Source organism: Alosa alosa, chromosome 1 (genome assembly GCF_017589495.1).
Source record: "Alosa alosa isolate M-15738 ecotype Scorff River chromosome 1, AALO_Geno_1.1, whole genome shotgun sequence".
Classification (NCBI taxonomy): domain Eukaryota; kingdom Metazoa; phylum Chordata; class Actinopteri; order Clupeiformes; family Clupeidae; genus Alosa; species Alosa alosa.
Window position 1 is genome coordinate 23,907,460 of NC_063189.1, and position 14,233 is coordinate 23,921,692.

The 14,233-nt window shown below is 39.9% G+C and overlaps 2 protein-coding genes across 3 annotated transcripts; one reads left to right on the forward strand and one right to left on the reverse strand.

Annotated features, from left to right (window-relative positions):
- The first annotated feature begins 1,372 nt into the window (after positions 1–1,372).
- LOC125291876 lies at positions 1,373–4,140 on the forward strand. Its single transcript, XM_048238826.1, has 2 exons — positions 1,373–2,846; positions 2,991–4,140. The coding sequence occupies exons 1-2, from the start codon at positions 2,429–2,431 to the stop codon at positions 3,692–3,694; spliced, it is 1,122 nt and encodes a 373-aa protein (XP_048094783.1). The 5' UTR covers positions 1,373–2,428; the 3' UTR covers positions 3,695–4,140.
- A 2,811-nt stretch (positions 4,141–6,951) lies between these two features.
- Positions 6,952–13,781, reverse strand: LOC125291866 (T-cell acute lymphocytic leukemia protein 1 homolog). Of its 2 annotated transcripts, none has more exons than XM_048238803.1 (4): positions 13,492–13,781; positions 11,675–12,234; positions 11,023–11,144; positions 6,952–10,025 (listed from the first exon to the last, which is right to left on the reverse strand). In XM_048238803.1, exons 1-4 carry the CDS (start codon positions 13,546–13,548, stop codon positions 9,499–9,501), a joined length of 1,266 nt encoding a protein of 421 aa, XP_048094760.1. In that variant the 5' UTR covers positions 13,549–13,781; the 3' UTR covers positions 6,952–9,498. The 2 variants fall into 2 exon arrangements, with proteins under 2 accessions (XP_048094760.1, XP_048094768.1); XM_048238811.1 differs by having other exon boundaries at positions 11,053–11,144; positions 13,492–13,751.
- Between the last annotated feature and the right edge of the window lie 452 nt (positions 13,782–14,233).

Sequence of the window (14,233 nt, forward strand, 5' to 3'; positions counted from 1 at the left end):
ATGGTAATTTTGATACCACAGATGAATGAAGACCCAGTCAGATGAATGGTAGGAAAAATCAGGAACAGAGTTTTATTTACAATGATGCACATCAAGGGAGAGACAGCATGACTTCACCTAAAGATCCATCAGCTGCTCTAACTAGACAAGGAAATAGTTAGGGTTTAAGTATCCTTCCAGGCTGACAGGAGATGGCGTTGGTCATCCCATCTCACATGGACTACACTGAATCACACTCTGATTAGTGGCAACCTGGCAATCCGGAGCAGATAGCTACTGACGCAGCCATGCAGAACAGTGAAACACTGCAAAGTCATAATATTCCCGCTTATCTCTAAATACATAGTCACACACAGATATACACAGGGACACTACAGATAGCATACAGAGTTATTACGTAGAATCATACTTTTAGTGTCACTAAGTGACCCACTAGTGAGAAATGCAGAACATATTGGAATATTGGACATAATGCTCCATTCCACTTTCTCTCACTTATCGGCCAACCAATATCCGATCCTAATGTGGTGGTATAATCATGGTGTTATAAAATGTTTTTGCCCATTATGATAATCCAGAAAGGAGGAAATTGATGCTTGATACTTAAGACTGAAGTAGTCTGAAGACAATCAGAGATTGACGAGGAGGAAAAATTCTATACATTGTCTGCTTTAAGCAGGTGACACATAGCTAGTATTATACATCGATTGTTTTCCATGGATTCAATCAGCAAGCTACCACTGCCATTAAGACCAGTAGATGGTGCCAGTGTGCAAGGTTCACCTCAATGAAGAAAATGATTGAAATGCTCTAAAAATGAAATGGAATTGAAATATAATTTTGAAATTTTAAGCAGAAACATTCTAACTTCCGTAACTCATCAGTGAGACATGGGGAGACGTGGTGCAAGTGGCTTTAGCATCTGTACCGGATTCAGGCCCAAGTGCTCATGCAGACTCATGCAGGGTCGAATGTGACCATGGTCATTTCCTAATCCCACCCCATCTCTCTCACCTATTGTCACTCCTCACTGTCCTATGTAAATAAAGACAATATATATAAGGTTTTTCTTTAAACAAAAAGGCCGAGTTGGTAGAATCTGTCAATTGACACCTACAACCTACACCTTTTTTAGATTAAAGAACACCCCCAGTTCATTTGTATGAAAGATTACATTTTCTTTTATACAGAAAAAATGGTCGTACCCTGTCAGGTTTTTTGTATGTCTGTGCATATAATAATAATAATAATAATAATAATAATATGTCTAAATGTAGTTCAGCTTAAGTAGGGCTAAAACTCAAACTTAAAATAAAAACACATTTCTATTGACAATGGATCTTTAATGTGCTTTTCCTCTTTGCTATACAACATTGTAGCATAACATAGCCTGCCTGAACACATACATATTACATAGGTGCACTCTTGATTGATGTCACAAATGTGTCACAAAGGAGAAAATTCTTTGATAATAATTTCAGGATATTGAGGCCTCTGATGGACTCAGTAGAGATGGTGCTTGAAGTTGGTGCCTGGTGACCACATTATTTTGACTCCTTTAAGATGGAGCAAAATAAAAAGAATGTGGTCTCAGATGAGCCCCAGGACACCACAAAAACAAATGTCAACCTGTCCTCATTAGACCAGGAAAACATTAGTTCTTCCTTTTTAGATTCAACTAATATTTGTGTTGATTGGCAGGATGACCAGCAAAGCTTCTGGAATGATCCCCTTCCTTTGAGCCACACAGCAGCACAAAATGACTTTAGAAAATATGGCAACTTTCCACAGTGCTCATCTTCATTGGGAAAGCTGGAGGGTACCACCCAAATTGGATCCAATACTGAAGAAAACAAACAAGAGGTATGTGACTATGTCCATTCTCCACCAGACTTTTCATCAGGAAGCAGGACTTCAGATTCATTTTTGTCAGCATTAGCTCCAGACAACTGGATACAAATTGCTGAAGATGACTTTGTCCATGATGACCAGCAAATCATGACAAATCTCCCCTCAACAACTGGATCAGTAGATTTTAACCAGTATTTTTATAATTGTTTGGGATATCCCTCTTCCTCACCCATGTATACCATACATGACAAAGGAATGAGTGATCAAAATTATCATAATACTGCCCAAGACATCAGAAGACCCAGTGATCTGTTTGAAAGACTAGAGGCACAAGACACCAGTGAATACAATCCACCTTCTTCAGCAACATCCTCAAACGATGACCTACTGGGTTCCAATAATCCCTGCATTTTGATTTCTGTAAGACCCATACCAGAAGATACCCAAGCCTCAGGTGACCGATACATCCCTACAGTTGTCCAAAGATGTTCAAGATGAAGACACTGACTATTCATCTGAACAATCTTATAGCTTGGTCTCAGAGAAGTCTGGAGAGACATCAGATTTGGATGCAGATATGGCCGAGAATGAGTCCCCCATTCAAGGTCCACTCTTAGAGGGCAGCTCCTGCAATGAGGTTGGAGGAGGGTCACATTGTCCTGCTGGCAGAACCAATCAGTTAGATCTATCAGAAAATTACACTGTTTTGAACAGTTGTGGTCTGGCAGAAAATGCCCCAGAAAATCCATCAACTCTTGTGTCTGACAGACCTCTCCGAGATAGTCAGGAGAACTCAAACCATACTTCAATACTGACTTCAAGACAATCCAGCTGTTTTTCTGTGTGTCTATGGTTTCACCACTTAGCGTCCATTATTTTAGAGTTCTTGAGGAAGGCTTTATCCTGTAAGGATGAGACAGAAATGAGGGAGCAAAGCTCTCATGACATTTCCTTCAGTAACTCTCTACTGACAGCAATAACATCACTAACCCCAGGTATGAGAGAAAACATTACACATGCATCATCCTGTTCAGTGCTTCTACATTTTACAGAAACTGCTCAACCTTCAATGGCGACATCAACTTCCAGAAGTGACCTCCTGAACTTGAATAACTCTTGTCCTCTAATCCCATCCCAAGATTATCAGCCAGTATCAGGTGACGATTCTCTCCCTCTTCAAGAACAAGATAAAGACTCAAATTCTGAGCATCATTCTCATTCATTGAGTCTTGAACATGTGTCAGATCCTGACACCAGGACAGCAGAGAACACATCCTCCTCGGCTGGTGGAGCCCCAAAAAGAAGCCTTTGCCTTGAGACCAAGTCTGACATCTGTGAGTGCAGAACCACGTCTCTGACTACAATGTTTCAAAGCAAAGATGAGGACTTGTGTTATGATAACAACTCAGAGCATACTTGTTCCCTAACCTCTGAGAGTTGTGGAGAGGCTTACGACTCAGATGCGGAGATGGCAGGAAGTGAGTCTTCCAGTCCTAGCCCAGAGAAAAGACTCTGTTCTGAGACGACGTCTGAGGCCTGTGATAGTATCAACAGTCTTCTCCACCACTCAGTCGATGAGAACACTATATACATCAGAGGAAACATTAATGACTTAATGTCTCAAAAAACCTGCTTCTGCCAAAAGGAAAGAACATCATCCCTGTGTGAAAGGACCTTCCCCGGTGATCGAAAAAGAACCACTTCCCCAGGACAAGGCAGTAGACACCAAACAGTGCAATCTAGAAAAGTGGCAAAGAAATCCTCTACAGCTCAGGGGCAGTCGAGGAGAGACTCCACTGATGAGGAGTCTGTTTCACCTCCAAAACAGAGGAGGAACATGTAGGAGAAGGAAACTGTAACTAAAACAGTAAACTCTCCACTGACACTCTCCAAATTATTTACTGGTAAATGATCTCCTAAGAGGTTAGAAATGAAAATTATTTTATGCTCTAGCTATATCTTTTTCATACTGTAATATAAGAAAACTAGATGTACCGCATAGTGGTTAATTTTTTAACTGCTACATTGTGCTGCATGCACTATCCAAAGAAAACATATGATGCTTCTCAGCTTCTGTCTATCCCTTACTCCTGCAACTCCTCCTAAACTTTGAGTCTTATATGATCTCCTCTTGGCTGCCCAATGGTCATTGAAACACAAATTATTGCTAATGTGTCATGTAAATTTTCACATTTTGTACATTTTGTGTTCTAAAGCCACACTCATCCTCATATGTGTGTGTGTGTGTGTGTGTGTGTGTGTGCGTGTGTGCTTGCGTGCGTGCATGTGTGTGTGTGTGTGCATGTGTATGCTTGTGAGTTTGAGTGTGTGCATTTGTGAATGTGTGAGTGCATGTGTGTGTGTGTGTAAATGTAAAAAATGCAGCTCCCAAACTGATTTAATGCACTGATGCACATGCCCTCATCCAGAAGCAGTGATCATAGTGCTCCAGGCAGCTACTGAAATGTATCAGTTGCAGCACTGCCTATGCATGTCAAATTTCATAAACTTTGAACCTTTACATCACAAGGTATTGGCACATGCATATCTTGAGATAGTGAAATATGCAGCACCCACATGGATGCAATTCCATGAAATTTGGCACACATACAAAGAATATGGTAGCGATGTAGCATATCAAATTGCATTAACTTTGAACCTTTGCATCAGAAAATATTGGTAGAAATTGTTTTGGCTGCAGAATTCTGATTGTAGTCCTTGAGCCAGAAAGGTCATCTGAGGGGAATAAGTCTCATAGTGATTTTTGTCAAGCTATATCACCCTAGAGTTGAGAAAATAAGTGATAGCATTGCAATGGTAGTAGCTTTTTGTCTGTTATCTTAACAAATAGATATCCCCACAATATTATGTATAAATATGTAATTGTGCCATTATCTAATGAAATATGCAATAAACATACTTTATGCAATGTTAGGATTACCATGTTCTAAATTGCATGGGTCATTTACATACTTATACACAACATTTCAGAAAAGTTGCAATACAAACAAAAAAATACTAACAATCAGCTGTGGAGGTTGTGTGGGGATATCTATTTGTTTTTTTTTTAGCCCATTCACCTGTAAGATATTTCTCCATAGACATACAATGGACATAAACCGGCTGATAAAACACAAAATGCTACCCCAAATGCAATGTTATCACATATTTTCTAATTCTAGGGTGGTATACCTTCAAAAATCACTATAAGAGACTTATTCCCCTTGAATGATACCGATTGAACAAAATTAGGGGGTCTGGCTCAAGGACTATTGGCTGTTGGTAGCCATTTTGCTAAGTGAGCAAAATAAACATTAATGATCCTACATGACAAATTGTGTGCAGTTCACAACTTGGATTTACGTCTCTCAGTTGGCACTACACCACAAATGAGCAGTGATGGGATGGGTTGATGCACCTCCCTGAGACCAGTATACATATATATATATATAACATATCATATCACTATGTATCATCGTATCAGCTACATGTCCAAGTCGCCAAGTCCAAACTACATCCCCAAGTTTCAGTGTCCCAGGGTCAAATCTTTATGACCACACTGCACTAGCAATAGCAGTAGTCATAATGAAGGTACACTTTAAAGTGAGACCTACTATCAAACAAAATGAGCCTTTTTCCTTTATAAGCTGGTTGGGGACTTAATATACATTGTTATGATTATAATTCATAATTCTACATTTGTTGCATTCCATTAGGCAAAAAAAAAAAGATCAGTGCAGTACAAGTCATAATCTATTGTCTCCCCTTCCTGGAACTAACATCCACGTGTAGGTCACATGTTCAGTTCTATTTTGAGATCTTATGCCCCTGATCTCTCATAAGCAAGTCTATCTCATAAATCACACATTAAAGCTTTTTGGTTCTGTGCTGTAGTTACTGTCCAGTACACCTAGCTATAGAATTGGCTGCAGGATTCAAATAACCAACCTTGTGTACTATGTCCACTATTTGTATGCATAGTTAGTCAAGCTAATATTTTTTGTTTTCCAAAAATAAAAAATGTAAACAAATTATTGGCCTCTATTCTGTCACATTAAATTATTGAGTTTGGTAAAAGTAATTGTATACTCCATTGATGACATGTGGTAAGTAAGCACACTAACATATTTATGAATAGAAACTCTTTTGAATATATCTGCTGATGATAGAAGGTGGATGATAAGCTTTACATATATGTATATGTGTGCATGTATTTGCGCAAATTTGTGGTTTGTTTGTGAGGATGAGTATGTGTGTGTGTGTTTATGTGTGTGTGTGAGTGTGTGTGTGTGTGTGTGTGTGTGTGTGTGTCTGTGTGTGTGTGTGTGTGTGTGTGTGTGTGTGTGTGTGTTTATGTGTGTGGAAGGAGAGGGTTATTCTCATACTGAAGTAAATAAATGTGTAGGCAGTGTAATCTCTATCTGGCAGGCAGGACTCCCTGTGTGGAATCCAGTATATTGTTCCTGCAGCGGGACTGATAAAGCCTCATTAGCATACAGAATCACTTGGCAGCATGAGCCACACTGCCTCCCATCTGCAGAAGCCTGATAAATCCACCACCCCCCCTCCTCCCCTCTCCCTCCTTTTTCTCGCCCCCTTTCTTCTCTCTCCCTCTCTGTCGCTCACTCTCACTCAGACCTTTCCTACTCTTCCACAACTGCTCGACTTTACTGCTTAAACTGCTTCTGTGCACTATGTCTTTGGCAGGATTCTGCCATTTTGTTTTAAACAGCACTCTAATTCTCTTCATATATACTATTAAAATATTTGTGTTGTTTAGTTGAGAAAACAGATAATCAGCATAAACGTCACACATTTTGTGTGAGGCTTTCCATAATATTTGGGATGCCTGGAGCACAGTGCCTATACAATGGCAGGATATCCTGCTGTGTGCTGACCTTTACAGGAAGTTGTCACTTGCTAGAAGGAAGTAAGTATTCAGCTTATGGATTCCACAGCAGAGGTATGTGAGCTGTCCCCAGGTACAGCTGTCTCTTGACAATTACGGAACTTACGAACGAGCAATACAACCCAACATAATGTAAAAAATACATCTATTCATTCTGGCAGTCAAAATCAGTGTATGGACTGAGCCCACTGTCAACATAATCATACTTTATTGTATTTTATATAAAGATAATTCCTAATAATGTTGCATAACAATATGCTCACAGATATTTATCAAAGAACAATCAGGGTTGTTTATATATATATTTATTACAAAACTGAGAGAACCTCCAGTGTAAAACATAAAAGTATGCTGCTGTGTACCTAGGGTAAATTGACTACAAAGAGGTGTAAAGAAATACCACAATCATCAAGAGAAAATATTTAGGAACGTGTAAATAGGAGGAATGTACCATCTAATACATGTACACTAATATGAAAATAAAAAATCTACATTTCTCTTTTGACCTCCTCTGTGTACCTTACAGGTCATTACAAAGCATTCTTGTTATTTTAATATCCAATGATTTATAGATTTTTATAATATAATAATACAGTAAATAGTCAGGAATCATGGGGGGTATTATGATGGCAAGTGGTACAGGAAAAAAAATGTAGCCTCTAACTAGACTCCTGAAATTGAAAGAAAAAGGAGAAATCTTGACTTGCGGTATATCTACAACCGGACCTGTATATACTTTCTGTGAGTCCCATTTTCTTCTCCAAATTTCCTTGTGGGTAACTTTATAGTTCACTAAATTGAATACATTGAAAAAAATATTTACATGTAAATTTGGAAAGGAAATTCATTTGGAAAGCACCCACATATTTTTATACTATTTGCCTGGACAAAAAAAAAGGATATGCCTACACAAATCACTAAAACATGGAATAAACGTTTCAACATCATACTGTACATTCTCACTACGTAGTAAGTACATCAGAATCTGCCATGAAGCCACAAGTAGTCTTGTTACAGCGACATATTTTTCTAATTTACAGATGGTGATGGTGTGTTGTTGTACCTTTTTGGTGTTCAAAATAAAATGGCGGTACCTATTTAATCCGGACTCACACATATTTCAAAGCTGTATTGTGAATCAAAGATGGCTGATTATGGTAAATGGGACTCATGTGACTAGAGATACTCAAAAGGCAATGACAAAAACAATGCATGTGCCAAACTGTGTATGAATGCACAGTGAAGGCATGACTACTGCTAGACAAGACAGACAAAGCTACTGGCTCTTTCTCTCTTGGGCCACCACTTCGGCAGACGTCTGTTCCTGGATTGCTCATGCGCACCTGAAATAAGACCTGCAAACAACCCCACCAAACATCTAGTACAGTAATTTGTCAATAAAAAACAAAAACACAAAAAAATCCATAATATAAGCCCCGTATACAGAGATAAGCAAAACCATCCCTACATATCCCTGGTTATATTTGAATAATGAAAGGGGTGTCCAGGTTGGTTGTATGCCTGCTTGTAAATATATGATTTCATCACTAAACCAATAATTGTGCCACATGTGTAAGTATACAGCAATGTTTGTGACCGTGCCAAGTGAAAGAACAAAAAACTGTATCTAAACCGATGCATATTCCACTTCTATTCACTCTGTGGCCCTTGTGTATCGACACATGTACATAACAGAAACTGAATAGTGTACATTGGCTCTCATAGTGTTGACTTATTGTATATAATGATAAATATATTATTGGTCTAACAAGTATTTCTGTGTGTATTTTGATCATTTATTCTGTTGATTCTGTTTGCTTTCGTTCAACTTCAACTGGATCTGAAGACCCATCCTTGTGTCAGTAGCCGGATTTTCACAATGGAATTAGAAGCTTATGGTTGAATATGCTGCATTGCAGACTGCTTGGTACCATGCCAGCTAGGTATTGTTTATTTACGGAAAAAAATATTGTACTAACCAACAGATCAATGTAATACTTGGTGCAGAGCAGACTAACAAAATTATACCGGCATAAAATTATAAAAACTGAAATGTTAGGAATCATGGAGAGTCATCTAAAGACAAGTTGTTTCATTTTTTGGCATACTAAGGACTGATTAGGTGACATTAACAAGGATGTTTTTCTTCATAAAACCTCCAAACAACCTATCAACATCATCACTTTTTTGTTCCCTTAGCTCTACCCTCATGATGCTGTGGGATGGCAGCCATCATAAAATGCACTACATATATAAATACTTTCCATCCAAGTTATGTACTGTAATTATGATGCCAGTTATAATGACACTGTTTCAACCTTCAAAGTTGCGAACCTTGTCTGGCCTTATGGAAATTATTGTATGGCATCAATTGCACAAAAGCTTCTAATACTGTAGGTCTTGATGTTTACTGTGTGGTGTGAGTGGTACAGCTATTAGGTTGTTCTGCCAGTAACATAGTGTAGGCTTAGATGATGGAGAGGGCCAAATGTGCAGGTATCATGGAAATGCTGATGTCAGACATGACTGCCTTTTGTGGTCTTGGCATCCCACCAGTAGAATCAGACTTTCAACTTTCAACTTCAATATACATGAGTGCTAGGTGATCTCAGATGGGAAATGAACTTTAGGATTTCAAGGACAGCTTGACTGACTTAGTGAAAAAAAAACTGCTCATCCTTCACATATCAGTTGGTATCCAGTATGTGCGTCTCCTGCGGTCTCAGCGCCCGCTGGCATCATCGCTGGCCCTGGCCGTCGTGTGTCCGTGCCGAGTGCGGGTGCTGCCCCCCCCTGCTCAGCAGCGCAGGCTGGGCAGGAGGTGAGTCCTGCTCTTCGGCGTACCCCTCCGAGCTGCCGTCTCCGTCCAGCAGGCTACCACAGCTGGAGCCGGGGGACAGCGCCTCCTGCAGCAGCAGATCCTCTCTGACTAGCCCGCCGCTGCCGCCTCCGTCCCCCCCACAGTTGGCCACCACCACCCCCACTCCCCGGCCCTGACCAACAGCTGAAATTTCGTGAGCGTCGTCTTCGTCGGTGCCCGTCATCACGATGCCCTCGCCACCGCTGTCCTGATCGTTGAGGAGCTTGGTGAGGAAGTTGATGTACTTCATGGCCAGGCGCAGGATCTCATTCTTGCTCAGCTTCTTGTCGGGTGGGTGGGTCGGGAGGAGCTTGCGGAGCTCGGCGAACGCCCCATTCACGTTTTGCTGGCGCCAGCGTTCGCGGCTGTTGGTGAAGATGCGCCGCACGATCTTCGGCTCCCCAGCTGGGACAAGACGGAAAGAGGAGAGGGGAGGTTAAAATCAGGAGAGGGAGAGAGAGGTTGAAATGCCGATGCCGTGTAGAGAAGGGGCCTCATCTGGGTGGTGTGGAAGGGTTTCTCTACTTGTTGATTGTCAAACATTGGTTCGAAGATACAGACAATGTTTGGCTGGCGGAATTAGACAAAGACAGTTGAGATTTGATTAAAGGAGAGCAGAGATTTTATAGCCAGAAGGACATCTAATGAGGAGCCTTGTGGAAGACAAATCACATAGCGATTGTTTTTTTAAACAACACAAGACAACAATGGAAAATGGGCTTATTTTCTGAACCTGGAAAGTAGAAAATGCATTCAGGCATTAAGATTACTCTCAATATTTGAGGTGTAACATTAAAAAGACCACATTAAAGGATAGGAATCATGTTTATTGACATGATAGTGTGTAAGAAGTCAAACTGTCAAACAAATAAACCTTTATGATGAATTTAAGACGAGAATTTAAGACGAGTCATGCTGCTTTATCTTGATCTGTTGTAAGTTCACCATGTCAGTGGAAAGTAATTCCACTATCCATGAATGACAAACAAAATCATATTGGATATAAGCTACCTTAATCCTTGTAGCACTAATTGTATGCTTTGCATTGACTGCGGCAAATTCGCTGTTTTGAACAGCAGCCAGCTACCCCTCCTCTAGACATAACTAATACATTTAGCACCACTGTTCTCTGTCCGTTAAGAGACATCTACATTAAAAAGAAAAGGTGTAATATTGAATAGTAAGAACACACATGGCTGGATAAAATCCCCATTTATGACGTTCATACATATGACATACCTGTGGTTCATCTGTTTTTACTTAAATATAAACAATCACATAAAACATGTTGTTATGAAAATCTGGGGTAAACAAATGGTGAAATGCAAACTGGAGGGTGGTTTTTAAAGTGGCGGTGGAGGATTTTGACAATGAATAACAACACAGCAGAGTTGCATCTTACCATACTTATAAAGATCTAAAAATCGCCTACCCTCGTCGAGTTCAACCTCGTAAGGCGCGGGTCTGCGCTTTACCCTGCTACCAGGATACATTCCATACTGCTCCAACTCACCGCCAAAGGCACTGACAGGATTGGGGAAATATCTGAGTTTAGCACACTGGAACACATATCAACATGCAGACAGACACCACAGACATCTCAAGCCATATGCCACATGTTCACAAATGTGCAGTTTGTGAAAATGCATACCACATTCAAAATGGTAACACTCACATAGAAATTCAGATTTAATTACATTCAATAACTAAATACCACTAAACACTGCACACAAACATATAAGTACCTCAAATGCATTGAATCAGAATACAGAAGTAACACACACACACACACACACACACACACACACACACACACACACACACACACACACACACATTACACTTAGACACATACAGTAGCATTAATGAAGCTTTGTTTCTTCCTCTGAACACATGCTATACCTGACTATACCATGAATGCTAATCCTATTTTAAATAAGTGGGAGATGGATGATTTCATCTTACTATTTGATCTATTTGCACTGTTGATTAAATTATGACTGGCAAAGCCAAAACCTTTATGCCTTATATGATAAGGAAGGACATATACTCACCTGTTAATTGTGGCGAGCGACTGCGTAACGTTATTGTAGAGCATCGCTCTTGCCGGGAGAGGAAAAGCGGTAGGGCTCAGCTGAACCATTCGAGTGTCGTTTGGTGCGTCTCGGTGCGGCAGGGGCAAAGAAATAGGTGGCCTGCACAGTTCCGTTGTCTGCACCTTATGCTGCTCTGTCCAGTGGTTTCTTCCTTTTATATCATCCCTCCTGGTGAGTTCAATCACTGGTACTTCCTTTTTTAGATGGTGGGCGTAAGCTGTTCCCTTGGCATCGCCGTTGAGGATGCTGGTCCCGGTAGGCGGTTTATCAGAGTCCTCTTGTCTCTTGGATATGTCAGTTGAACTAGGTTCGTCTTGGTTTTCGTCCTCAGACCCCCTGACGCCTGAATCCTCTGTCACCGAACCACTGGCATCGACATTTGGACTTTTCTGCTTTTTGGAAGTCCCTGCTTCTGATTTTTCTTTCATTTTGGCAAGATGTGGCGCAAGTAAAAAGGCAAGATATGTGTAATCGATGTCAAGGTTGTCTCCATATGCACAGAACTGAGCACCACCACTCTGAAGAATGAGGAGAGACCTTCTGTTAGGCTGCACGTGCTAAATGATTTTAAACGGAACAAACATGTCGCACGCAGCAGAAAGAACAAGTGCATGGAGCAGTAGACTTACAATGTTTCACTTACCCTGTTATTTTTTCAGGATATTTGCAAATTCTGTAACCATTACAAGGTCTACAACATTTAAGGTAAAATGCAAGAAGTGATAGGCTATATACCTTAGAGTCAGTCTACAACCTTAACTCATCTTTTTGCATTAAAATGAGCCCTAATTGACAACTAATAATTTTAAAATGGGCTTTGCGTTCTAACTTGGGTTAAGCAATCCAAAATGATAGAAAAGAAAAACACATTATTTCAGATGTTTTGTCAGATATTTTACGTCTCCCTAATTAGCATAGGCTACATCCCAGAGGGTTATCAGGTTATGGGACCTTATCTGTCCAAAGCACTGTTACAGATGAACTGCCAAAATAAAACCGTTATGACAGCAGGTTGTTCCAGGTCATTAAGCGTTATGGTCTAAATTCTGAATTCTTGCAGTCATCCACAGTGGGACAGGAAGAAATTCTCATAGCCTGTATAACCTATACGGCAGTATAGCCTACTGAATGGCAGCTCGCATTCTGGCCGTTTATTTGTTTTAGTCTCTTAATTTTGCATACACTTTTGTGCAATTTTGCATTACACACATTCGACATTCGACGATTGGTTGTCCCAGCCCATAGAATGTAAAACGAAAAGTTGGTTGAATTCTTTCACTAGTGTTAATGGGCTATGAAGTTTTGATCGGACACAATTATGCAGAATTTGTGTTGACTGTAAACACTACCTTCGATCGTAGCTTACTGCATACTAAAACTTTATTAGTCCAATTTCACATGTTCTAGGTTGTAGCCTATATCCTGATAGATTTTTTCCCTTTCGTTTCGAAAACGAACGAAATATTTGCTGGGGTGCAATTTAGTGTTTGTCCAGACTCAAGAGAGACAAAATATTTCGATTTTAGCTCCGTTTCCCTAAAAGATTTATGTGACTATAATTACAACAAATCTCTGAAACGCACCGCATCGAAAGTGAATATAGAAATAATAGGCCTTGTTAGTTGTTCTAATCATAGCATAGCATATCTAAACATAGGCCTGTTTTTAATGACCATATTCAGCTATTGATGACACATTCGCTACATTATAGACAAATTTAAGCAAAAGAATATTTGACACGCTCTACTTAAAAGTAATTAAACATGTGGACTTACAAATGCCGACGTGATATTTCTTCTAATGTGCAAGAAGCCATTTTGTTTGGGGGTCATCCATGTCTAAGATTTTTGGAGCTAGTGAACTAGGCTACTGACTGGAACTGGAAGTGAGGTCTGTGCAATTCCTCATCGAGTCCAGCCCGCTGCGCGGCATGGGGAGCGGAACAAGGGCGCAATATGGCAAGGCAAGATAAGCGAACATGCCGTGGCCATTTCATACCCGACAAGCGTCTAAACCCCTATATGAGAAATCTTCCAGTTTTATTGTTCCCATTTTACAACGGTTTAACAGAAATAAGGGAATTGGACGTTGCATTTATTTAAAATAATAATAATAGAATTCCTTCACATAAAATCTGTATAAAATTGAGTCCTGATACACATAAAACGTATCACTAACAAAAATATCGAATTACTTAAAATCACTGTACATTCTGTTATATTACTGGAGAAAAAAAAATACAGCTAGGTTAGCCTATACAGCAACGCCAAATCAACCCTTTAGGTGCACGGATGGTGGCATCAATTATTTTAAAGAACGCATGGGTTTAAGAGATCAATACACAATACACAACAATATATGTGTTTTAGATTTATGTGAAACCACAGTAAAGGCAATGTCGTATTATTGATATAATATCAGTGAAGCAGTAGGCCTAACTGTGGGAAAGAAAATCAAGATACTAACAGCAGTGGCGGTTCAGTGTTTACGAGCTAACCAAATTGCACCGTTTTCAGA